General features: G+C 40.0%; 3 protein-coding genes across 3 annotated transcripts; 1 reads left to right on the forward strand and 2 right to left on the reverse strand.

Annotated features, from left to right (window-relative positions):
* Nucleotides 1-827: 827 nt before the first annotated feature.
* Nucleotides 828-16,103, reverse strand: LOC121632441 (ubiquitin carboxyl-terminal hydrolase 31-like). Its single transcript, XM_041973970.1, has 16 exons — nt 14,653-16,103; nt 11,373-11,510; nt 11,145-11,233; nt 10,261-10,353; nt 9,874-10,009; nt 9,470-9,620; nt 9,093-9,273; nt 8,893-9,004; nt 8,701-8,795; nt 8,304-8,381; nt 8,056-8,185; nt 7,672-7,791; nt 7,322-7,547; nt 7,045-7,203; nt 4,018-4,170; nt 828-3,909 (listed from the first exon to the last, which is right to left on the reverse strand). The coding sequence occupies exons 1-16, from the start codon at nt 15,187-15,189 to the stop codon at nt 2,381-2,383; spliced, it is 3,927 nt and encodes a 1,308-aa protein (XP_041829904.1). The 5' UTR covers nt 15,190-16,103; the 3' UTR covers nt 828-2,380.
* Nucleotides 16,104-17,520: 1,417 nt separating this feature from the next.
* cog7 (component of oligomeric golgi complex 7) lies at nt 17,521-23,765 on the reverse strand. Its single transcript, XM_041973971.1, has 17 exons — nt 23,308-23,765; nt 22,285-22,433; nt 22,049-22,165; nt 21,459-21,627; nt 21,258-21,340; nt 20,962-21,084; nt 20,674-20,872; nt 20,459-20,586; nt 20,186-20,340; nt 19,922-20,038; nt 19,769-19,834; nt 19,494-19,680; nt 19,273-19,413; nt 19,017-19,100; nt 18,679-18,793; nt 18,441-18,584; nt 17,521-18,333 (listed from the first exon to the last, which is right to left on the reverse strand). The coding sequence occupies exons 1-17, from the start codon at nt 23,471-23,473 to the stop codon at nt 18,167-18,169; spliced, it is 2,310 nt and encodes a 769-aa protein (XP_041829905.1). The 5' UTR covers nt 23,474-23,765; the 3' UTR covers nt 17,521-18,166.
* Nucleotides 23,766-24,543: 778 nt separating this feature from the next.
* LOC121632793 (myeloid-associated differentiation marker-like protein 2) lies at nt 24,544-25,830 on the forward strand. The gene has a single exon (XM_041974541.1). It carries the CDS (start codon nt 24,642-24,644, stop codon nt 25,536-25,538), a length of 897 nt encoding a protein of 298 aa, XP_041830475.1. The 5' UTR covers nt 24,544-24,641; the 3' UTR covers nt 25,539-25,830.
* The last annotated feature ends 744 nt before the right edge of the window (nt 25,831-26,574 follow it).

Raw genomic sequence — 26,574 nt, forward strand, 5'->3', positions numbered from 1 at the left:
AAAAACAAAGATTCAATCATTCTCATGCATTTGTGTAAATTAATCCTCACAGAACCTCACTATATTTATACACTGCTGTCATATGATGAGCATTGCTAGGGTGTGACATACATAAATCAGTTTAGGAAGTTTAATGCATGTGTTGGGTGTAACACCACAGCATTAACACAGTGCGGCCACCAGGCACTGGAGATAATGCTTCTGATTTACAATGCAGTGTGTGCCAAAAAGCCATTTATAGCAGTTTGTCTTCTGGTCATTTGGTCAAGTGATGCACACTCCTCCTTGAGCGTGATGATGCCATACACTCTTTGTAAATCCACAGTTCAGTTATATTATTATATCACAGAAAAACCTGTCTTTAATGAGATTCTTAGATTTAGCTAAAAACACTTCCTAGTGCAGCATTTCACAGTGAAAACTGTTGACAAGAAATCAGTGATGTTGTCGGCTTTTTGAGGGAAAAAAATGTAAATTAATGTTAAATTCACACTTCATATTGCACATCAGATGTATATTTTTATCTTGAGAAAAAAGCTGAAGACAGAGTGGTTAAAACAGTTCTTGTCTGGATTGGCCCCCACATGAACCCCACAGCAAGTGTTGCTGACTCCTGTCTTTGGATTCAAGCTAATTCCTCAGCTCCCAAAGCAGATCTGGCAAAATCTCAAACATCTTCACAAATCTCAAACTACCAAAGTGAAAATGAATTGCACCTCTGGCTGTAAAGTGTGGCAAGGCTTTGTTGCCAAAGTCATATGGGGACTGTTAAAACTGTGGAACTGTGAGGAAAAGGTGTGAGACAAATGAATACAGTACAGAAAAGCTTCATTTGCAGGTGAGTTGATTTACTTTGAGAGGGTGAATGAGCAATACTTATCATTCATACAAAATGTATATAACTTTGAAGAAATGTGCAAACAAAGCTTTAATAAAGGATGTCTTGACATGCTCTCTGGTGCAGGCATTTGGAAAAATATACAGTTAGAAATAAATACACATCCAAGAGCAGCACTTCTACATACTCAGTGTGGGCATTAGCAAGAATCTGCTTGCATAGTTATGTGCATGCATAAGCAATTTAACATGCAACAACGGTCACATACTTTAAAAACTGCAATGTCTTCTCGCTCTACGTTAACACAGTCAGTGTTGATCTACTCTCGAGCTAAAGATGTGCACAAGCTGTGATGTCACATGTGAAGACAGAGGATGAAGCTGACTCAAACACACCATAGCACTCTATGTACAAGTACGGTGTTCAGCGAAAGCATCCCAGCTGTCTCTGAATGCATCAGTTATGTAGCGTGCAAGGTGGCGTTTGTTCTGTTTTTTTGTTTTACATTAACCCTGTGTTCATCTGAGAGGAATGTTTGCAGATGTCTGGCAGTCTGAAGAAACTGTCCCCATGAAGAACAACGGGGTGCCGCAGGGAAGTGTTGGCATCAGCAGCTGGCAGAGGCGGTGGTAGGTGGTAGGGTATCTGAAGGGGTTACACATTATAATAACTGATAAATAAAACATAAACGTAAAACTTTTTAAATCAAGGTCTCCAGAAGTTTAACACCAACAACACATGCTGTGTTCCTGCATCTTTCCTCAGCCTCTCGATGACAGTCAGATTTTGGCTGGACAAAACCTAAAAATTCTTCTTAAAGGCTGTTGCAGAGTTACTACATCAAAGAGCATATGTAAACAGTAGTTCAGGTTAAATAGGCTTAACTGTGTTTTACTTGAAATTACATTGTCAGTGCTTAATAAATATTAAAATTCAATTACAAATTTACCAACACCTGCAGTTATACAATTTAGATGAAATACTTATTTAAGATTATCTGAGGCACTGATGTTTGTGGTTGACATATGGCTCTCAAAACTGAAGGAGAGCAGTACATAGTGACTTTTGAAAATTATTCACTGCATCAGCGTGTTAAAAATTGCCATAAACTCCCTTTGGTGGCTGAGCTGTCCGTGTTTGATGTATCTCAAAAGTTTCTTTCCATCACTGTATCTGCTTTCCATCTTGTGCAAAGTCACTTTTTATTTTCCGACGTTCCTCTCCCAGCAATGCTACAGACAGAACAAGGCAAAAATTTCAATACATGTCCATGCTTATTTACAATACAGTATAATTTTCCTCAAAATCACTGCAATCCATACAAAGTGCTTTGTTAAAATCCATTCCTAAATAGCTATTTAACAATGTGGACAGTAAATGTCGCAGTACGGCAGCTGAAATTCAGGGACCACTGAATAGCTACAGATGTTTTAAAGGTGTCTGTCAGAGACTTTTTGATGGTTAAAATTAAAAAAAAAAAAAAAAAAAGAAGACACCTTAGAGCTGCTCTGCAAAGATTGTTACATGGCCCACAAAGTAACATCACTTGGATTTCTGGCTAGTTTGTGTAGAATTGATGGGGATCTTTCTGGACTGCAATGTCTTTTTAGCAGGTTCTTTCTTTGAGAGGTCCTTTGCGGCAGCTGAAACCTGGGTGTTTGTTTGTGCTCCAGATTTCGTGGAGGACAGCAGTGAATGTTTAGCTGTTGCTGAAGCTTTAGAGGTTTCCTTGTCTTTGGCTGTAGTCACATTAGTCTGGGCCTCTGAAGCCATGCTCGGGGTCTTTTTACTTGGATTGGATTGGGTTGCTTCGCGTGTTGCATCCCCAATGCCATCCTCTGGACTTCCTTTAGTCTCTCCCACCCCTGTTTTCCTGCTGTCACCTGGTTTACGGGTCTCCTTGGGCCGCAGAGCAGTTTTAAAAAAGGATAAACCCTTGTCCTCAGTCTTACTGTTCCCTCGAGGTCCTCTTGATGGTAGAGCTGTGCTAGCAGAGGAAACACCAACGCTTGAAGACCGGAGACTAGTCATGGAGGAGCTACTGCTTGAGCTCCTGCCTATTGCCCTGTCCTCCACAGCCCTGCCTGGCCGGCCCTCTGCTCTGCTTGCAGCACTAACCCTGGACGGAGGACCCCCATGACTAACCTTCCTCTCCGACACTGCAGTGGCCCGTGAAGAGTCCCGGCTTGTGCTCCGATCTGCTGCTCTAGTCCTCCCTGCAGCTGAGCTTTTCTCGCCTCCCCCTCTGGGTGATGTTCTCCTCTGAGGGTGTGAGCTCTGTGATCCTGGAGAACTGCTCTTCTTCTGCTGTGAGTCAGAGTGCAACACCTCAGACGTTTGGGTGGACCCTTTCTTGGAGGGAGTTGCTGTTCTTGAGGAAGCACCCTTGCTTGTTTTAATTGGCCCATTGCTTTTGTCCTTGGAGGATAAAACTGATGCAGCACCCTTGGACTGTGTTCGAGATGGTAACTTGTCAATGGCTGGAGATGCAGGGGAAAGAGAGCTGGATGATGTTGAAGAGGTGGCAGCACGCTTCTTGGGACTCCTTTCACCATCTAACCCGATTTTGGCTGAGGTTCTTTTAACACCAGTGCTGTCTACACTCCCATTTCTTTGCTTCAGCTCCTTTGGAGCTACTCCGTGTCGAGGACTGACCTGCTCAACGGCTGTAACATTGTTGTTTTCACCTGCCTGAAAGGAGCTTCTCTGCTCTGCCTGGGCTGCAGCCTTGAAGTGCACTTGCTCTATCAGCCTCTTACTCCCTGCATTACTGTCCGGAACAGAAAGGGCCAACTTGCCCTCTGACAGCTTGTCTAGCTTGGGTGAACCAGTGAAAGATGAGGATGACAGCTGGTTATCAACCACCTCTCCTATTCTCTCCAGTGTTGGGGAGGAAGAGTGGGACTCTAGGGAGAAGCGTGAGGGAGAGTTGGAGCGAAGTTGGAGCTTAGCAGAGTGAGACCAGGATGGTTTTGTTCCATTCTCACTCAGCACCAGTGGGCTGGCAATAGAAGATCTTGAAGAGAAAGTTTGCCTTTGCATGCCTCTCACTGGTGGTCGGGTTGTTAGACCTGCAAATGACAATACACAACAATACACATTAAAATTATACAGAAAATATTCAACTTAGAAAAACACCAGTCAAAGAAAGTCTGTGTTTTTGAATGAGTGTTCTTCACCATCGTCTTCGCTACGTTCAGCAGCAAACTCAGCAGACTCGGAGAGGGAGGCCAGCGAGGTGCGTCTGGAGGAACCAGAGGAGGCTTGACTGGGTGGACGACTTCCCATCAGCCGACTTATCCAATGCTCACACAAGGAAGAACTGGTGGAACCTAAACGGCCCAGCAGACAACAATTGTACATGTGAAAAATTTATATTTATCATGCAGAAATCCAACATAATACATGTGTAGGGATTAGTTAACAAACCATTTCTTCAGTCAGCGCTTAACATTTTGTTCTGAACTGTTGAACAACTCAAAGATTTAAAAGGGCACCCTAGTTAACAGTTACATCACTAGTTTGAACAAGATTTGCTGGTTTTGTTTACAGTTTAAACATGTAAAATGTTATAACTCAAAACACATTCAGGTTTTAGATTATATCTCAGAATAAGTTCTTACAAATACAAAAATATAAATAATATTATCATTTTAACAAAGACATGATATGCCCAAATATATATAGTAATATAGACATAAATACCCTTTTCTGTTAATAAATCAGAGGGCACCCTGAATCTAAAATTTCAATTACAGTAAATATGAAATAAAATATATTTTAAATGAAGACACTACAAAAAAAAAATCATATATTTTGGACTATTTTGTTTCCTTTCTTATAAACTTTTCTTTCTTTTTTCAATATATTCACATAAATGTACAGTGACATGGTGGTGGTTGAGATGGTGATGAGGATGTTGACCTCTGTTTGTATCTATGCAACTCATGGTCTGTTTCTTTTCATCATGTACAACACACTGGGTTGCCTTATACAGTATACAAAATGTGCTGTGTAAATAAATGAGCCTGGCTTTGCCTAATGATAAATTTATTTCTATTTCAGTGTCTATTTTATGAGGCATTTTTGCAGACATGTACATATTTAATCAGGTCCCACCTGATTTACACATTGACCAATAAAATTTTAGAACACTTGGAAAAAAAAAAAAAAAACTTTTAATGTGTGTAATCAATTAAGGAGGTTTTGTGGTTATATTTATCCATTAATAATTCTACTAAAATTACACGACTAAATAATTTTATTTAACAGCAGTTATACAGTTGAAAGCAGAGGTTTCCATACAGTGTAAAAAGGATACATAAACCTATTTTTTTCTCACTGTCGGAAATTAAATCAGCCTAAACCTCTCCTGTTTTAGGTCACTTAGGATTTCCAAAATTATTTCTATTTGTTAAATGCTGGATTAATGGGTGGAAGGATATTTCAGTGAAGCTTTTATTACTTTCTTCAAAGTCAGAAGTTTACATTAATTTCCTTCTCACAAGTGTTTGCTTGAATCCTGGTCCATTCCTCCTGACAGAACTGGTGTAGCTGAGTCAGGTTTGCAGGCCTCCTTGCTCACATGTCTTATCAAATCTGCCCACATATTTTCTATGGGGCTGAGACCAGAGCTTTGTGATGGCCATTCCAAAACATTGACTTTGTTGTCGTTAAGCCACTATGTGACTACTTTGGCTGCATGCTTAGGGTCATTGTCCATTTGGAAGACCCATTTGCACCCAAGCTCCAACTTTTTGGCAGATGGCTTGAGATGATGCTTTAGTATTTCCAAATAATGTTCTTTCTTCATGATGCCATCTAAAGCTGAGTGGCCTTTTAGCCCTTGTCGGTACAGGACTCGTCTGATTGTGGGTAATGACACACTCTTACCAACTTCAGCCATCATCTTCACAAGGTCTTTAGCTCTGATTATGGGGTTGATTCGCACATGTTGGACCAGAATACGTTCATCTGTGTCCCATCTTTGGGATCCCGTCTCCTTCCTCAGCGGTATGATGGCTGGACGTTCCCATGTTGTTTATTTTTGTGGATAATTGTTTGAACACATGAATGGCAGCTTAAGGTGGCACCTTAAAATATCTGGAAATTGCACCTAAGGATGAATCACACTTGTGGAGCTCCACAATTCTCTTCCTGATATCTTGGCTGATTTCTTTTGATTTTCCCATGATGTCAAAAAGGGAAGCGTGTGTTTGAGGTGTAGACTAACAATTCATGTACAGGTGTGTCTTCACTTAACTTAGATGTTGCCACTTAACCTATCAGAAGCTCCCAAAGCTTCATCGTCTGGAATTTCCCCCATTGTTTAAAGACATAGTTTTCTTTGTGTATGTAAAGTAATAAAAGCTTCGCTGAAATATTCTTTCTGCCATTATTGCAGCATTTAGCAAATAGAAATAATTTTGGTAATCCTAACTGACCTAAAGCAGGAGAGGTTTAGTCTGATTTAATTTCAGACAGTAAGGAAAAAAAGGTTTATGTATCTTTTTTAGACTGTATGTAAACTTCTGCTTTCAACTGTACATTTTAAATGCTTTATTTTAAGATTACAGGTGACATTTGAATTTTGAAATGTCTGTCCCTCATACATTTTTCCTTTGAACTTATAAAAAAGGTAACATTTTCATTTGTAAGTAGTATTTACAGGCCAAAATCTTCCAAGTTAAAAACTACAATCCTCTCTCCAAAATATAAAGTATGTTATAGTTTATAAATTGCTCAAAAGGGAAAATCTCCCTTTTAAAGTCGGTTTGGAGTCATTACAGGTGCATGTATGGGCCACACCAGACCAAGTAAATATCGCTTCCCATAGGCAAAATTATGTCTAAACAACATGTTGGGGCAGCTTTGAAATTTGCTCAATGTGGGAACAGTAAGAAAGTGTTTAAAACTGACTAAATTGGCATGTAAAAATCATGGGGCTTATTGATACAGAATATTTAAATATGTTAGTAAGACTCAAGATTCTTTATTGTCATGTATCATGTAACAACTTGCATCATTTCTGGTAAGGATTTTTTTATGTTTGGTATCAGTTTAACTTTGCAGAAACTAAGTTGAAAGAGTAAAATATTCACAGTAAAATATAGTAATAACAATAATTAAAAATAGAATAAAGATAAAAATAATAGATAAAAAAAAAATAAGAAGAAATATCACCAGCAATTATCATAACAAATTACCTCCCACAGAGCTGTTGGCAGACCAAGATGGAATCGTTGCTCGTCTTTGATAAAACAAGATGTAAGCAGTCTGCTTACAGACATCGTCTTCAGATACGGGATGAACATCGCTGTCATCAAAGCAATACCACTGTCCATCAATGGAGTTCTTACAGTGGGCTACAAGGAGCAATTCAATAAAATATTATTAACAATATGAAAAAGCTTTTCTGTAAAGATCACCTCTAAAAACATAACAAGGACCTCAGGGACTCGTTATGCAAGGAGCTGCGTTTACCTGTGTAATGTCCTCCCTGCATGGTGCCATGATGGTTACACACTGCATACAGGTCATAAAGGTAGTCCTCTGGATCACGGCCCATCCCGTAAGGTCGTCTCCATGGTGACCAGTGGGATGGGAGACTCCAGCTGCTCTGACTCCTCTTTACCATGTGAGGTGCCATGTCCATGCCTGTGAGCGGGAACTTCACCATGTTCTGCATTTTCATCCGACGATCCCCGTCCTACAGTTGTGATACATAAACAGTTTTCATTTAAATTCAAAATAACATAAATGTATCTAAAAGCAGCTGCTACAAAGGAAGAGAAAAGATATTTAGAAAGTCTTTATTTCATTGTCAGCTATACTTGTCTAAAGCGTTTCAGGTGAAGTATGAGGATGTCTGGCAGGGTCCACAGGCTGAGTTTGATGCTGCCCTGCTGAAGCTGCTTACAGTGTGGACATCGCCACGCATCATCAGGAGCAAGCTGAAATTAATGAGGAAAGATCTTAAATTATTAAAGAGCAAGTAGACTTTTACTAATATTTTTGAATACATATATTCCTATTTAGACATATTTTCCTGTTAAACACTGATGCAATTTTCTCAATATTTCTGCAACTATATGAAATCAAAACATGCAAAACAAATTCATTGTGATGGGATAAATGCTTGAACTTTTCTTTTCTATCTAAACAGTTAAGAAAAAATGTCTGTTTCTGCAGCCAACATAACTCCAGCTTCAGCATACCTGTTCCTCTTTGGTGTAGAGCTGAAAGCACTGAGAAAGTGAACAGGTCTGAGGCTGAAGATGCTGCTCTTTTACTTGCCGCACACTTTCAGCATCTGGAATGTATTCATCCTCAGTTCTTTTGAACAGACTGTGGGCGTAACATGGCACAAGTCACAGAGGGATCAGTGCTGAGGTCTGACAGGAGGCGATAACACCTCACACATCTGTCCTGAGCTTAATGAGGGGTGTGTTTGTGTCCCACTTACTAGTCTTTCGTTTCTTTGTCCCATTCAACAACAATTTTGACATGAGGTGGCCCTCCTGGACCACAGGACTTGTATGCCCTGTCACACAGTAGAAAATAAATGTACATTATAATTTTGAATATTTTAGACAATTAAGTGACAATGACGGGTAGATTTACAACTTCAGGATAATTTTGGGCTACACTGGAGGAAAAAAACAATAAAAAAGTAATTGAAAAAAAATACATGTAACAGTCACAGAGATCAACAGTTTCTTATCTCTCAAGAGATATTCTAATTTCAGCACTTATGATGATGTGCCATAGCTCCTCAGCTTCCACTGAACTGAACACAAGGTTTAAATAATGGCAGTTCAAGTAAGGTAACAGTGCCCCCTTGTGGTGATAAGAAACATTACCTCTCCACTGATGGATGGCAGAGCGGCTGCTCCTCCTGAGGCAACAAATATGTGATTCCAACCACTCCAACGACACGCAAGGTGAAGGGCCCTACCTGCATCAAGGATAAGATAGTATTACATGAAACATGTCAACTTACCTGGAACATTTATACAACCCAAATGAATAAAGTTCATGTTAGAAATATGTACCTGCACAAAGACTCCAGGGCGCAAAAGATGTTTCATCTTCTCCAAGATCTCTTTCTGTAGCACATCCCATGTCACTGTACGCTCCAAATATAGAATAAAGGGATTTCCAAACCTGCAGGAATTACAAAAAGTGGATTTTAAAAAACAGTCATTTGTGTGTCAGGGTTCTGAAATTTTTACACACTTGTCTAGTAAAACACCTGCGTCCCTGCTGTCCAGCGCAGGCTCTGTTGCACACCAACAGCACAATCTTCTCAGCCTGCCCGCTGTTCTTATTGGGACTCTGAGGTGGTGTTGTAGGCTCTTGCATTTGTGTGGCTATCCTGTTATTGTCTGTGCCATACTTCAGGTTGTTCTGATTTAGATTTGCATGTGGGCTCCCTGTAATTGATATTTGATAATAACAGTTAAAGTTGGTAAAATAACACAAAGGCCATACACTATCTTGCAAAACACAGCTGCTTTCTGGAAAAATAGCATACTTCAGACTTAAAACTTTTCTACTCTAACTTCATCCCCTCCTGCTACAGCAAACAAATAGCAAAACTAATCTCCAGGAATTAACAACATGCTGTACCGCCTCGTTTGGAACGAATCTGCTCCGGTCTGAATAGCTCGGGTGTCTCGAATGCAAAGATGGAGTCGCTCTCCTGAATGATCTCAAGGTCGTCGTCGTCGTCACAGAAGGAGCGATGAAAGCCATCAAAGTACATTTCGGTGAGGACAATCTGCACAGAGACAAGGAACAAAAACACTGTGTGGGCTGACTGTGCTCCAAAATGAGTCGTGCACAAAGTATGAAAGCTGGTAACGGTCATGACAGAGGAGGTGTGAGCATCAACAATACAGTAAGCTCTCCAAATAAAACAATATGCCCCCATCAGTTCCCTCAGAACAGCACACACCATCTTTTTTTTTTTATTATTAATATTTTTGACAAAGTAATAAGTTTAAAAAGCAAAGTTTTAAATGGGGCAGCACCTGTTCGGCAGGGATTTTGGTCTCTTGGGCCACAGCTTGTCTCAGCCTGGACACAGTGCCAGAGAGAGGCACGGCCACCCCAACTCTCATACAGTTGGAGCATTTGCCTTGGTACACCACTGTCACATTCAGAGGCCTGCAAAACAGACAGACTGAAACTAATTGGCTGTTTCATAACCAAGACTGGACTGATGTTTCAAACAGAGACGGCATCATCTAATTTTAGCTTCTTCCTGTCACGTCTTTGCTGAGTTTGACACTTTTTAATGCTGTGTTCAGACTGGATCTCTGTTTCATTGCATTTTTAGATACAAAGACTTTTATTTTTATTTTTTCTGGTCTGGTTGCTATTGTCTTACTCATAAGCTAAATTCAGAGTCACCTTACCGTGTGTGAGGTACTGGGATTGGCAGTGAGATGCAGAGGAAAGGATCGAAGGTGTTGCTCTGTTTCTGGCAGTGAGGGCAAGTCAAGGAGGACCTAAACAGAGAGATGAAGAGAAGCTCATCATGCAGATGAAACGTCACTTAGTGACATTTTAAAGAAATTTTCTTTTTTAAAACACCTTGAATTGCAATTTCCTCTAAATGGTGGAAGAAAACATAAAAAATAATGTCAGATATGATGTTTCTATTAGGTTAATCCAGCTGTCTTCTTACAAATGCAGTGAATAGCTAATGATAAAATCTCCCTAATTAAAATGTCATTTTCACACCAAACGCTGATATAATTTAAAGAAATGTATAGATGTACCGATGACGGCTGCAGGAGGCTACTACTGCTGTACATGTTGGTAAAAGGGAGTTGGTAATACACCAAAGTAAATATCAAGAAGTCACCAAGAAATAATAAACTGAATAACTTTTATTAATACAATGCTTTTAGAGAGGCTGATAGGTGGTCATTAAGTTTTTATTACATGTTTTATTTTGCCTGTTTCCAAAAAGTTAGCCCAGTAAAATTAGTGGAATACTCAAACAGAAAAGGAACATCAGCTTCCTGTAACATGATGGTTACAATTCTGATCTGCAATGTGCTAAAGCTGATGTAAAAATGAGATTATTGAATAAATCTATCTCTGAATCACTTATGTCTTAACTTGTTTCTATTTGCATGTCTGCATTTACACCATGAAATTATTTTTGTTGACAGTCAGCCCCATGCAAAAAAGAAAGGATACTGTGAATTTATTCTCCTACTCTACATGAATTATTGATATTAATTAACTCTTTTTAAATGATAAACTGCATATAAAACCTTTAATACCTCACCTGTATTGTGCCTGAAACAGCTCCTGTACAAAAGAGCCAGGTGCTGGTAGTGGAGATCCTTCAGGGACCGGTTCTTCTTCTACTGGAGGCTGAAGGAAACAACCCAATAACATGTTATTTAGCATTAAATGTTTAGTACCTGCAGCAGCCACCTGGTGGATACTTTATTCCATTACTGAATGGTTATAGTATTAATGTATAAATGCTCACAGGTGTTCTAAAACTCACCTTCATGGGGGTTCTGCTGTCTGGGTGGATGATTTGGTTGAGGTCTTCGTGAACTCTGTCGAGCAACCAGAGGAGAAATTCCTGTGCATCGTGTTGGGAATTACCTCTGAACTGAAGAGCACTCCTGGACACCACGTTCTGCATGAAACAAAATGAGAAAACTCGGCTTTAGTCCACTGCAGTACACTGAACACCACTTCTGTATTTTTGACATTGTCTGATCATAAAATATTCAATACATGTGACCAGGATGACAGTCAGCGTCATCATAAAGGTCAGAGGAGCAACAGTAAAGCGTAGAGAAGCCTTCTTAAAGCAAGGACAGTAGTTGAAGCTTCACTGTAAACAACGAGCTGCTGGAGATAACAACAGTGCATACTCGATAGAGCCACCCAGGCTGGAGGTGTGAAATCACCTCTCACACTGGCTATCAAATGTCAAAGATATGAGGGAGCTTACACTGTGTGCATTTGCAATCTCTTCTCTGGGACAATCCTCTTAATTTTGGAATTATTAAAAAGACAGCTTCAGGATAGTCAGCCATGCTTCGATGGCTCCAGCACAAAGGTGGTCTTTTAGTAAAATTGTACAGGTAAAAGCAGATCTGAGCTTTTAGTAAGTATTCAAGGTGCACCCCTTTACAAAATGAGTGTTCTCAAAGCTGTTATGTTGCGTCCAGTGAACAATATGGACTCATACATAAAACCCATTAAATAGAATTAAGGCAAAAGTTTTAATAGACCAATAAATTTCATATGTGTAGTTGACATCAGTTTGTTGTCACATTTAGTTTTGAATTCCCCTAAATAGAGGGGTGGAGACAGGAGCTTATACATCCTCCCTTTAATTATCAACTTATCAACTGAAAACACTTCAGCAGCTCGGCAGCATCAGGCTTTCCCTGTCAAATTCCCTCACCTGTCAAACCACAGACCTTCAGGTTTCAAAGGTCAGTCTAAGACGACAACAGCAACATCAGCAGGGTTATTTTCTCATGTATAAAAATACATTATACAGCTGATTTTATAAGATACCTTCACGATACATCTGACTTTACCGTGTAAAACGTTCAGGGCACCCCTGAAGGAAATAAACTGTTTTGTTTTGGTTGAACTTGAACTGTGTGGAAACTTGAAACATGACCTGTCCGACAAATTCAAGAAAATTTTGACATAAATTTAAAACTGAAATTGCCTGAGAAAATTGGATTGGTATCGCATACATTTTTTTAAGCCGAATATTTCTTTTCCATCACTTGCATTCTGCACCACAAAGCATAAAAGCTTAATCTGGGTAGTCACCCACCCACTATCTGCTGTAGATTTGGAGATAGCCACAGCAGATCGCTTATCTAAAGGTTGGTCAAAGTATCTTTTGGTATGACACTCAATCCCAGAAAAAAAAATAAATAAATAAAAAGCTCTACAAAAATATGGGTTAAGTATATGAATGGGTGTATCTTGTAGTGTTAAGTGCTTTGAGTACATTAGTACAAGAGTAGTAATGCAGTCCATATAGTATTGATCAAAAAAGACCTACAAAACAGCCTACAAATACTGGTTACGTTAGTTTCACCATCAGCCACAGTAATTAAATCAGATGTCACTTTTTGTAAATTTGCTAACCTTTCTTATAAAAGATTGTACAATTTGAGAGAGAATGGATTCTACGAAACTTGTCTTGTTCTGACCATTGTTATGCGTTCTAATTATCTTAATGTGCCTCTGTTTAGGCTTGACTGCAGGCTGTGAGAGGTGCAAACCCATCATATGTGCATGCTGAGATGTACTGTAATGAACACCATCTACAAGAAATTGTTGGACTTTGCTTAAGTTCATTTAGCTGCTTCTGATTTTGTGGAAATCATTTGAAAAGATACCATGAATATGGGAAACTCCAAACCTCTTTATGTTTCAAAAAGCCAATAAGAGGAAATATAATCAACAGTATTAGGTTATACTGAAAGATGCTTTTAAAAGCAGCGGTGTTACCCCCATGTTATTATTCCCATCCTCTTTGTTGATACCCATGAACTTTATTTCTCTCTTCAAATAAACATTTTGAACTGCCCACATAAGAATTTATATCAAATTATACTGTATGTACTCTGGCTAGCAACTCAGGTATAAAAAAAGAGGCAGAAATAGTAACACTGTGCTGCGCATCAACAGTCCTTCAATAGTCCTTTTCAATAGTTTCTCTCCTTTTTGTATTTGTGAACTTTTGAAAAACAGGCTATGAGGGGGAAGGCAAAAAATTGGTAAAGTCTTTGTAATTATGACAAGCACTTTTGTCTTTTGCTGGGATGCGGGGTTAAGGTGAAATGATGACAAAGAAATAAACAAAAGCTGATGAGCGTGGGACAGACAATCAGGAATTAAAAGAAGAAGAAAAGAAGTTTATTTGCAGCAGCAGCTGAAGGTCTCAGCTTAAGTAGAAAATGTCAGTCTGAAAACTGACTTTGTTTCTTTGTCTGTTTCAAATTTATTCTTCTTGTGATCTCCAGTGACCACCGTCCAGCAGGTTTTAGATACTTCCCTGCTCCAACACACCTGGAGAAGCTTGAGAGCTTGTTCTCAAGTTGTACACAATGACCCATTAATTTAAATCAGGTGTACTGAAGAGGGTAAATATGTAAAACATGTGGGATAGTGGGCCTACGTGGCCCTTGAGGACCAGAGTTGGTTATCCCTGATACAGGATCACAGGTTTGTGCTGGTGACTTTTTGTGCACTACCTTGAACATATCCACATAAAACTGAATAATTAGTTTGCATTTGAGAATTAGAGATTAGGACGACCACAGATATTTAGGATAATCCAGTTCTCTATGCCAGGACACAGTACACAGGCTAATCATTGCATCTGATGTTGTTTGGACTCCTTTCTGGCTATTAAAAGAATATTAAACCAGACAACCAGACCACTTTCATAAGTTTTGTTTAGTTTTTAGTTTTGTTTTGTTTACTTGATAGACAGCATGGATTTTGAGTTAGAATAGCTTCTTGCAAATTCACATATAAGCATTAGATTTTAAAAGCTGTACCAGCTTTTGTATTGACTGTTCTGTTCCAATGAACACTTCCTCTGTTGTGCTTATATAACAAGAATCATAACTGACAGCATGTAGCTGAAGTTTGGGATCCTGACAGGCAACTAAGTTGTTCACTATAACTTTGCATATTCACTCCTTCCATGTGTCTTCTGGGTGTTATGTGATATAAACTTGTTAGTTTGGAACCGGTATGACATGACCTGCCTGCAAGATGCTCAGCCATACCTTGAAGTCTCTGCTGTGCTGAGGTGTGTACTCGAAGGTCCACAGTGCCCGAACCAGCCCGGACAGATGCTCGGTGACCTCCCCCGCATCCTGCTGCTGGCTACTCGCCTTCTTCTGCACCAGCACCCCGTTAGACTTCCCCTTCTCACTGTTACTGCTCGACTCTACTCCTTTGAACTGCTCCAAAGCAAGATACTCTGCAAAGAGCTCCGTGTTGCTCAGGCACTGTAAGATAGCGTTCATGAAGCAGGTGTTGCCGTGGTTCTTGAGTCCGGCGACACCGGGCACCTTGTCCCCGAACGGGAAACCCCCGCAGTCGCTGTCATCGGACGGGACTGACCCTCCTATGGTGCTTGGGATCAAAGTTGCATCGTCCTTCTTGTCTTCGGCGGCCTGCTCGTCGGTACCGAAATGAGAGAGAGTGGACAAGGTCCGGAGAACTCTGTTCATAAAGCTCCCCACGGAGCGGACCGAGCTCCTCCGGAACAGCTTTTTGCTGAAGGATTTCTTCTCCTTGTTAGTGACAACTTTCGACATGATGGCTTTTCCTCACTGTTACGCCTTAATTCCAAAAAGGGCCCCCCATTCTTGGAGCTTTATCTAATCCCAGCGTAGTAGCACCTCCATCACTTTGTTTAACACAAGGCCTAAGCATATTTCACAGAAACATAAAGACCTGGCAGTTCTGGGCATCACATCACATAGAGACAGCAGAAGATCGAATCAGCCCACTTGCAACACTGCGTCGGATTGCATAAACAGCCTCCGTGGAAAGCCGCGTTCAGGGCGCTTTCTGTGAATGCCTGGGCTAGTCCCGCACCAGCCAGCAGCGACCATCATCTCTAGCTGCCTGTCCGGTGACAAAACATCACCTGGGTCATTGTTCTCTTACAAAAACAAGGCGCTGGGGTCGAGCTTTAGTGTTGGCCGGACATAAACATCAAATCAACCCCTGACAATTAGGCTGAAAGTGAGGAGCGGAATTCCTCATCATTTATTAAAGAAACCGCAGCTCCACCCTGTTAAAGGCAGCTCTTCACATAGTCAATCAGATGCGCCGCGTTGTTGAAAATGAGCGGTATGGAGAGATTTACCCGGTGGTCTTCTTCCCTAAATTGTCTCCACAGCGGGAGCGCTAGCAGGAGCTCTGCCAAACTGAGGAGGCGAGCGGGGGAGCGGGCGACACAGCCCGCCGCTCCCCCGCGTTTGGCATCGCTTTTCGGGCCAGATGTGAAGATCGGTATCCCTGTGCACATCCGAAAGTTAGTTGTTTCTTCTTTGTTTTCGTGTGGTCTTTACTTGTCTCAGTCTTCGTGCGCTTTATTTCCGCCTCCGGATGCGCTTCATGGCGAGGCCGCCTCTCTCGTCTCCATCCTCAATTGTAGACACCGATACTGCAGGCAGGGCGGTAACGGCTGACGTCAGACCCAAACACTGGTCCATGTTGGAGGAGAGCAGGTACAGCGGCATGTGATGTGGATGATGCTCCATCCGCGCTTCTGGACAGCATGTACACTGACAACAACCAATCAGGTCGAAAGGCTGACAGAGCCACTGTATCACATTAAATAACAGTAAATGAAACTGAATTTCGCTTTAGATATAAGGTGCAACTGGAGTAGCTTCTAACTACTCACATATCAGAGGCTTTTGATGAGTGTCCCTGCAGATTTTTGCAAAATATAAACATTTGGACCACAAGAAATACTTATATTCATAATCTCTACAATACTTGATGTTAATTTATTTTAATTTTACAGTGGTTTGTGAAGCATCAAGCTACAGTATTTCATGTATGGACCATTTTCCATTCTCTGTTATTCCCTATTCTTTTGACTACAGCAGATTAGTGATTCACAATATGACAAGTTAGTGGGAAATTGTAATCATTCCTAAAACTTTGGAAAACTCTAAACATCAGTGAAATTCAAGACAATCCACGATGCAGTTAAAACTTAAGTTAACTGGTAAAATAATACCTGAGCATGAAAGGTAGCTTTCAGAAGGACAAATTGAAGAACTCTGTTCAAGACTGAAAGAAAAATCAACAGTAAGTCTTTCCCTCAACTACCACTGAAACCAGAGAAATAGCTTTATTCACCAGGATAAAAACTGCTGCTGTGTAACTGTGACCCTTGGGTGATATTTAACAGGCATGAGTCCCTAGTGAAGATCGCTGCATGGTTTTAGAGACACCATGCAGCAGCTGCATGATGTGTTTGTTACCATGCCATGTGCATTTTCATCCAGATGACAACTATCTCAGAGGAGGTATTTTGCATTTCAGTGAAACAATAACTAAACATTCTACATGCATTACAAGTGTGTGGCTCCTCAGTGCGTCCACATGCTAAACTGGCCTGCCTGCAGTCCAGACCTGTCACCAATAGAATATTTTTACCACATTATTAATCAAGTAAGAAAGGCAGCCCTGTGCTGTTGGGAAGCTTAAATATATTGAACATGAATGAAAAAACTGCTCAATCTCTAATCCCGATTATTTAGATAAAATTCAAGATGAAAACGGGCACCAAATCTGCATTTCTTGAAGCACTTCTGCTTAAAAAAAGTCCTTAAATTAATAATTATTTAAACAAAATGACTAAAATTGCTACTTCAAATACTCAATTATAAGCATTTTGGCAAAAAGCATAACAACCAGTGTCTTTTTATTTTTTCCAGAAGTCTTACCTTATTACAATTGTCTTTAGTTTCAACATGCAACTACCAAGAGTAAACTGTGTCAGCCTGCAAACACATCCAACATGATCAAATCTAAAATGGTAAAGTTAAACACTTCAGACAGATCACCACTGTATTCAAAGGCCATTATCAAAAAAGTCACACTTAATAAAACAGAACACTTTAGCAGGTAAAAATGAAAGTTTTAATGTAAATGTATGTACAGATTTATTTCATACTGCATGAAAACAAATAGAAAAAAAATATTCAAAGTTATATTAGTCAGCCAGTACTGAATATCTGAATCTGAGGATTAAATAAAAAAATTAAGACCGCTCTCATCACAAATATGACCTATTGATAATTAAATAGTAAAGATAAATTATATTACAGTGACATATCTTAAATCAAACACGTTTGTCATACAGATTTTAAATGCTTTGACAAAAGGCTTCCATCACCTTATTAATGCAGGATCTAAAAGTGACAAGTCAAGATATTTTTACCCCTTGGCTTGACTTGAAGGCATCATCATTGGTGAAATGTTATTTAAGTAAAACTAACATCAGTATTACCTGTGAAAAAGATAAGAACACCCTGATTTAAATCATTTTAACATTACCACAACTCCCACATTTATCTTGACAGAAATATCCAGACAAGCTGAGGCTAAGTGACAGTCATCACTGACATGTGATGTTAGAGTCAACTGTAACATATTAACCGGCTCCTAAAAATATCACATTCTTCTGTTTCTTTACAGCACAGGGAATCCCCAGTACACCTCAGAGAGTTGTAGTACCTACAGAGCCCTCCTCCTTGTCCCTTGTTGTTAGTAGTCGATGCACCGGAGTGCAGCGATGGTGGATGCGAGGCGACGGGGCAGCAGTTTGGCCGTCTGTCTGTAGTCCTCTGGTTTAGCCCTCAGCAGTGTAACGATGTGTTGCAGGGTGCGTGAAGGCTGCAGGCCCAGAGCATCCATCACATTGCTCAGATATTCTGCAGAGGACAAACAGGAGTCCTGAACTCAAACACTTGCAGACATATTAACCTGAGTGGTGGCATTTTCTTTCCTAAGCCAATTTTTAGTTTTTTGTTTACTGTACCAATATCTGTGGCCAGCTGTTTGGTGGAACGGGGGGTCAACTGAGGAATAAGCAAGATGGCGTCACAGTAGGTCTGCATGGTGGCCCGGGCAATGGAGCCCAACCAGTAGTCTGCTGTGTTATCCAGCTCAGGAAGGTCATCACCTATGACAATAGGAAAGTAGAAAATCAAAAGTGTCATAAAGGAAATAAAAACAAATATCAGGAGATGAATATAAGGGTTGATCTTTTAAATAACCTTGCTCTGGAGGGAAAGGCAACTTCCCAGCATGCAGAGCCATCTCTAGTGCTGGGTCCTCCTGTGTCACAAAAGGCTCCAAATGAAGTGGCAGAGACATCAGGTACTGCCCTATCTATAAATGGAAAAGAAAAAGCATGTAGTTTGCTACATAACAGTTGGAAAATTCAGTCTCATATACACTGTAGCTACATCAGCTCTGTATATCTTAAAAAAGCACTAATTTAATGTAAATCCTTTGTTTTGTTTTTATTTTAGACTAATTACAGTACAACTAAATGACAATTACAGCGATTAACACAGTGTGTTGATGTAAATTAAAGTTAAACTTGACTAACATTTGTAATGTACTCTTGTGGTGACAGGCTGAAAGTAGGCAGGTCTTCAGTGTAGCCCTCTCCAATACCGGCAGCATCTTGAGTCTTAACACAAACGGGAAGCACAAATCAAACAGCATGAGGACAGAATAAACACATATAGGACATTCAACACTCAAGTGCGCATGCACAAAGTCAATTTTCCAGCACTCACACACTCAAATCGTATCTATTAGTATCTGAGATCAAATCAGCCAGAAATTTGACACGAAATCACCTCCATCTTGCAGACGAGGCCGAGCTGGTGTTTGATCTGCAGGAAGACAGAGTCGAAGGCAAGCTGGTTGGCCTGTTGATTGAGTCTGGTCAGAGCTGTTCTGGAGTCGGCCAATAAGCTGGAGTTGCCTGTGCCTTTCTCCTGCAAAACCATGTGAAATAGATGCATAAGAGCCCCGATAAACCAACAGCTTCCTCTAGATGCAAAGTTCTGCTTCATACCTTTAATGAGTAGAGGATCTCCATCAGGTTGTTATATTCAGCCATGTTCCCTCTCTGAAGGTAGTTATATTCCTGCCAAGGGTTTTTGATGGCACTCTTCCTTTCTGTGGAGCTGGCCTCCTGGATGCCGGCCAGGCTGCGTGGGCTGTACGACTCTGACAAGTACTTACCTGCTCTGCCAAGGATCCTATAGGAAAGATGGATCATTGTTGACAGTTTTCAGATGACAAACAACTGGAACATTACAAAGCAGGTGGCAAAAATGTTTCTTTTACTTGTTTGACAGCTGCTGCTCAAAAGCACCACACTGCCTGAGCAACTCTCCACATGTTGCAATGATCCTGTGAAGAGCAATATGAAATTGGTAAATTACAGTGAAATGTCATACTGTCTATTTATTTTACCTGAAATGTAAAAAGAAAAATAACCTGACTGAGCTCTGGAAAGCTGTCCAGTCCTCCTGGAAAACAGATGAACTTGGCGTATCTTCAAGTTTACACTTCTTTCTTATTGATTGGAGTGTTGTAGAGAAGTCTGACACATATCTGGAATGGACACAGCGTTAAGGACGAGATTAACTTCCACAAATACTTCAATCAAACTAATTATTTCTGTAATAAACAAAGACATTAATGAATGGGATAAATATATGATGTGGCCTGTGACTGTAATTATGAGTAAAGGATCTTTACTTAGTAAAGAGAGCTTTGAGAGCTTTGAGAAGGCCACACACAGCCAGTCCATCAGTCAGTCTGACACAGCGGTCCACAGCAGCACTGGCCAAACCAAACAGCTTGCCGACAGAGTGGCTCAACTCCTCCACACAATCAATTACTTCTCCATGCTCCTAAAATGAAGAGAGAAAAGGGAATGTGAAACAAGAGGTTATAGAAAGATTAAAAAAATAAATGGTGAAAAATCTATTAATTCACTAAGTATGTGTTGATTTGAGCGTAGTGTCTAACCAAAGGAACGGCACTGATCTGTATGAGGAGATGAGCTTCCTCCAGCTCTCCATACTGTAGTTGGTAAGATTTGTAGGGATCATACAGCGCACACACCAGCTCATGTACCTTCAACAGGTTATTCGCACCTATGGAGGAAACACAAACAAAAAATAAGAAATCTTCCTTCTCAAAGCCTTAGTATGTCTACAGTTAAGTTCTGTGTATGTACAGACCCAGGTGTGGAAGCATGGCAGCCTCCAAACTGTGACCAAAGGTAGACGTGGTGTGATGGAGCTCCAGTAGAGTGTCAAGACGCTGTTCTTGGGCTGCTCGCTCCATTGCTGTGCTCAGGCACACAGGGATGGAAGGCACCATGGCCCCCAGAGTCTGGATGAGCAGTACTGTCACCACTTCATACGGGTTCTTGAACACCTGCAATTAAAAACAAAAACCACAAGATTGGTCACTTGTGGCTGCAGTACACAATTTAGTGTACATCCTGGTGCTGTCACGTGTCTCACCTGGCTGCTCCACTGCAGCTGAGTGTGCCAAGTTGAGAGCAAAGTGTCATAGAATTCAGAGAGCTGCTGGTTGAGATTGAGCTCGCTCTGAGAGAGATCCTGCCATATGCTCACCAACTGGCCCTGGAGACACCAGACAGGCATTAATCCACATGCTTATGTGTATATATATATATATATATATATATATATATATATATATATATATGAAACCTACAAGACAGACGGATCGATATCAAAGTATTTTTTTATCCTGATTTGTTCATAAACTCAGAGCAAAGCACTTTGGCACCTACTTTGTGACACTTGTAGTAGTATGCTAGAAGTTGTGGCATTCTATCTATTTCTGTGAAAACTTTAACAAACAGCTTGGCCTGGTCTGCAAAGAGAAAAAAAAACATACAAATATTTATAGTGGAAGCAAACTACAATAAACAAATATAGTGATTTTAGACTAAACTGGAGGGAAAAACAAAGTTTGCCTCATGAATTAATACCTATAGACAGAGAATTAAAAGTTGCTACTATCTGTGGACTGGCCATGGCCTCCAGCCTGTTCTTCAGCGCCTCGAGGTGGACACACTTTTCAGAATAGTCTGGTGTGTCTACCAGCATGGCCAGGCTGTTCTGCATGCTGGTTAACTTAGAAGAAATCACAGCTAGGTCCTGGGAAGGAGAAAAAAAAGGAGTGTATTGTTTTCATCTTTAGATGCACAGAATATTTTATATTTATATTTTCTATTAGCTTTATTGTTATTATACAAGTACAACAAAATGTTAGGCTTACAACTCTCATAAAAATTAGAGCAGTCAAAGTCAAATTAACTAGCTATAAAAACTTAGATAATCTATAAGGTACACTAAGCTATTTTCATTCCTTGCTCTGGCCAAAACAAATCTCCAGACCTACTAAAGCAGACCTTTTGTCTACAGACTGAGTTGCTTGTCTTGCACATACAAATGGGTTTGAATTATTGCTCAAATAATGTGATATGTAGTGTTTTATTAAAACAATTTCCATAATTAAGATACAAGAAACATTAAAGACAAATGAGTGAAGTCTTGTGGCTGTTTCTTCATTTTGTACCTGTGTTTTAAAAGTCTCCTCGATGTCTGCACTCAGTGTGCTCCATTTGTCTGCCTCCTGCAGTGCCTCAGCTGCCTGCTGCATTCGACCTTTTACTTGATCTATTTCCACCAGAACCTGGCAAGTATGATTCACATTATCAGGCTTAAATTTTTATACGGCTTCTTGTCAAAGAAAAGATTCTAACAACATAACATCAGATGTGTTGTTTTCCAGGTATGAAAGTGTTCACACACCTGCATGGACTGTACAGTGTCTTGCTCAAACTTCTTGATGTCCTCTTTTACCAGAACCATTTGCTCCTTTAGGAAAGAAGCCTCCTGTTTCAAAGCCTCCACATCTCGCAGTACTCTGGGCATATTTTGGAGGGCTTGATTGCTGCTCTCTGCACAACAGAAACACATTAACATTAAATGATCAACAGTGCTGATCAGTCATTAAAACACACAGTTAATGGAAATCATCTCAGTCTTTTACTGCTGTCTTGCTCTTACAAAACCCAAAGACTTGTAAAAATGTGACTCTTATGAAACTTGTTACCAAATTCAATTGGGTAAAAATTGGAACCACCCTTGTTTTTAACCACATTTATTTAAGGTAAGGACAATGATCTCCACTAGAGATGTATGGGGCTAACACTGATATTGGTCAATATTCAGCTTGTTGACAGAGTGGCAAAAAAAGGAACAAATAGGAGAGCATCAGCCAATTTATGGATTGGTAATCTTTGCAGTGTACATTAGGCAAGAATAAAAATAGTTATTATTATACTTATCATCCATTTCACACCTTCACAAGCAGCTTGGCGTATCAATGCTAGCCACAACTGTATCTAATCTGCAATATATATATGTGTGTGTGTGCTTGCATGTGTAGAGGTCAATATGTACATGCATCTTTGAGTGCAAACTCAAATTATTGTATTTAATGTTCACAGACTTGTTTCAGTTTCATTTAGTTCCAATCCTTTGAATATGTGTTAAAAACGTTGAGTTCTGCCAATATCTTGAATTCACATGATCAAAGATAGTTATGGACAACAGCTACAACGGTCATCCACAACATTAGAACTACCAGCCTGCTAGGATGAAGGTCAACAGCTAAAGCATCTGGCAGCCCATCTACTGAGGGTCCTTTAGCATTAGTTATGTGTAGGAACGTGATTAAATGACACCTTACGCAACATGACGTACATTTAAATCAAGACACCTACAGCATATACATATATTACAGTATAGTAATTGGCTTAAAATACTGACCCTCGATAGCATTGTTGACTTCTTGGATGAATAATTGTAGTTTCATAACCAGTGTTGCTGCGTGAGTATCTGCCTTCCCCGGCGCGTCCTTCTGCACCACCTTAAATGCACCGTTTACCCAGTCTTTCACGTCGAAGTCGTCATCCAAGAATTTAGAAAAATCCATTTCACACCTTTAACAGTGCAACAAGCAGCTTGGCGTTCAAACTAATGCAGTCGGTGTCATCGAACCATTCCTAACTTTGGGCTAGCTAAGTCTTCCCAAACAGTGGCTTCGATACAAATATAAAATAAACAGCCCAGGAAAAGGAAATTAACATCACAACTAAATATAACTCCAATAATGCAACGGCCTCCTCCAGAGTTAAGTTTTAATGTTTACAGCTTATAAAAGAGAAAAGCAAACGCATATTTTCTGAAAGCCTAATGCTAACGGAGCTTCTACTGCTGACAACAACTTCCGGTTGTGCTTTCTATTAAACGTTCCCCATAAACAAAAGCTGACACAAAGGGCTCATTTAAAATATTTTTTATTTATAAGATTAAAGGCCTAAAAGTTGAAAAATTACGCTTGATCAACTTAACGTAAATATTAGTATTTTGCATCCAACAGATCCCGGTCTATATATGGGCTATCAAAAGCCAAGAAATGAAATGATAAGCTTAATATTGTGTTGCAGAAAAGTAACCGTGTTAAAACATATCTCTCTCTCTCTCTCGCTCTCTCTCTCTCTCTCTCTCTCTCTCTCTCTCTCTCTCTCTCTCTCTCTCTCTCTCTCTCTCTCTCTCTCTTTCTCTCTCTGTCTGTCTCTCTCTCTCTCTGTCTCTGGCTCTCTCTCTTTCTCTCTTTTTTTTTCTTTTTTCTTGTTTGTTTGTTTGTTTGTTTCTCACTAGAAACCAGCAACCAAGCGAGCTTGTTATGGGATTCTTTTGCCCCAAATAGACTCAAGGAGCTCTTTTTTCTGTTTATATATTACCCAGAACATTTGCTACATTTATAAAGTTATTAGTCCTTATAAAATTCTCATATTTTTATTCAGTATGCACATAAAAAGACATCTGGTAAATAGCTATGACAACAGTTTATTACTAGTGTCCATTTAAAACCAGGCCCACAGCATTTGATTAATTTTCTATTAGCTGCAGTAAACTTTTATCACTACACACTGTCTGTTTCATGAATGCTATGCAAACCATTTAAGATACTGCAGGGTTATGTGGAAAGGAGCTGGAAAGCAGCTGCAGAGAGCACCTACAACTTACCACAACCAGCTTCTATCAGCATACGTGGAAGTACAAAATTATTTCAACTGCTTGTCAGCTTTTTTACGGCGATGGGAATTATCGACAATATTAAGGACACACTTTCCAAGGCGGTGTTTTCTCCATCCACTCTGATGACTGGACGAGGGGGGCTCCACATGGCTCAGATCCTTCTGTGTGTGGTCACTTTTGTCTTGGGTTCCTTAAGAGGAGGGAGCAGCCATACTTACTGGAACTATGCAATGTTCACTTGGGCCTTTTGCCCCATCATGACCCTCATAATCACTGTTATTGAAATGTTCAAACTTGACATAATCCTCAACATGTTTTGCATGGACTGGTCTGACTTCACCACAGGGATGGCTATGTCTTCTTCACTTATGACCGTCTCTGTTGCCATAACATATGCCAACTTCTATGCCTGCCTGAAATGCTTTTATGGCTGGATAGTGAGTATATTTGCCTTCTTCTGTGGCTTTCTTTACATTCTTGAAGTGGTGAAAGACAAATTTATGGACAAGAAGAAAGGGAGCTACCTGGCTGCTTTGCCTGGATTCTGGAAGGTGATGGAAGCGTTTGTGAGCTGCATGATTTTTGTGTCACTGACTGGTTACAGAGACCAGCCAGCTCTCATCGTGTGTGTTATAGCGTATATCATTCCTTTTCCCATCCTCCCTCTCATCATAGCCACCAACATCCTCAAAAAACTGAAGACCTGTTTGCCCTTTAATCTGGACAGGTTTGTTTTTATTTTCCTGGTGATCTCTGTTGTGCTATATATCTTTACTGCTATTGTGTGGCCCATTTTCATGTTCAGAAACAATCCTCGTCCCAGTCACTGTCCACCCAGCTATTGCATATGGGCCATTCAGTTTATGGTTGCATTTCTGACATATGTGAATCTTATACTTTTTACAGTTGACCTAATTTTTACACTGCTTGGAATCTGTGGCTTTAAACGCACATAAATAGATTTGTTTCAGAAGCAGGAATGCTTCTGGTTGAATTTTCTAAAAGTCATACTGGCTAGAACAAGGATAGCAGTTATACAGTTATGGGTTATTTTTAACCGCTGATTTGTGTTCGTCCTTTTATGTACTGGTGTGATCAGTGTAAATTTGAATAATGAGCTCTGTAAGACACTGTCAGTGAGTATCAACTGGTGTAACTTGCACGGTGTCTGCAAAAATTAAGCACACCATTGTTTCTGGGAACATAGACAGGGCTCCATTAAACTACAAAAAATGTTCTGATTTAGATGTTCTTGCAGTTTTTTCAATAAAAATAAAAATTTAAAACATATAAAGGGACAAGTGTGTATGTGTGTGTGTGTATCCATGTTTGTCTTTATATTCTCATGCGCTTGTAACATCAAAAAGCAATCACAGAGATTAGATTTGATTCCTATGGAAGCCAAGGACGGTCATACAACATGTTTTTTGGGGTTTTTTTGTTTCTTTTTTTTAACACCATTTTCTTGTGATATCAGGATAATATATATATATATATATACATATATATATATGGAATCACTCATTTGAGCATCACGTGTGCCCATTGAAAGGCTTTAATGGCATTTTTCTGTAGTACTTTGTGCTTCATCACCATCATCATCTTCAGAGGCACAGTAGTGACTCCATGGGGAATCTGGTGAATATTTATGTTCCAGACCATGGTACAGGCCAAAAAGGGGGACCTTCTACTGGCTGCTTTCCTCCCCAACTGAGCTGATCTGTCCTGTGGGCTGACCGTGCTGTGCGCTGTGATGGTAATCTCTACCACCATCATCTTCGCAGTTGTCTTTATTTGCCTCACCTGTATTGTCTGCATCCAGTCTTTCATCTCCTTGCTGATTTGTGCCGTGAGACAAAGAAAGTTGCATCCAGGTAGATACTTGACCAGCCTGAGAGGAATTCTCCACAGAGCAGAACTCATTTTGCTGTTACTTGAAAGAAGGTCCTTTGAAATAACTTTCTCAAGATTTGAATAGAAAATTAAAAGCAG

This window comes from Melanotaenia boesemani, chromosome 21, assembly GCF_017639745.1.
Source record: "Melanotaenia boesemani isolate fMelBoe1 chromosome 21, fMelBoe1.pri, whole genome shotgun sequence".
NCBI lineage: Eukaryota > Metazoa > Chordata > Actinopteri > Atheriniformes > Melanotaeniidae > Melanotaenia > Melanotaenia boesemani.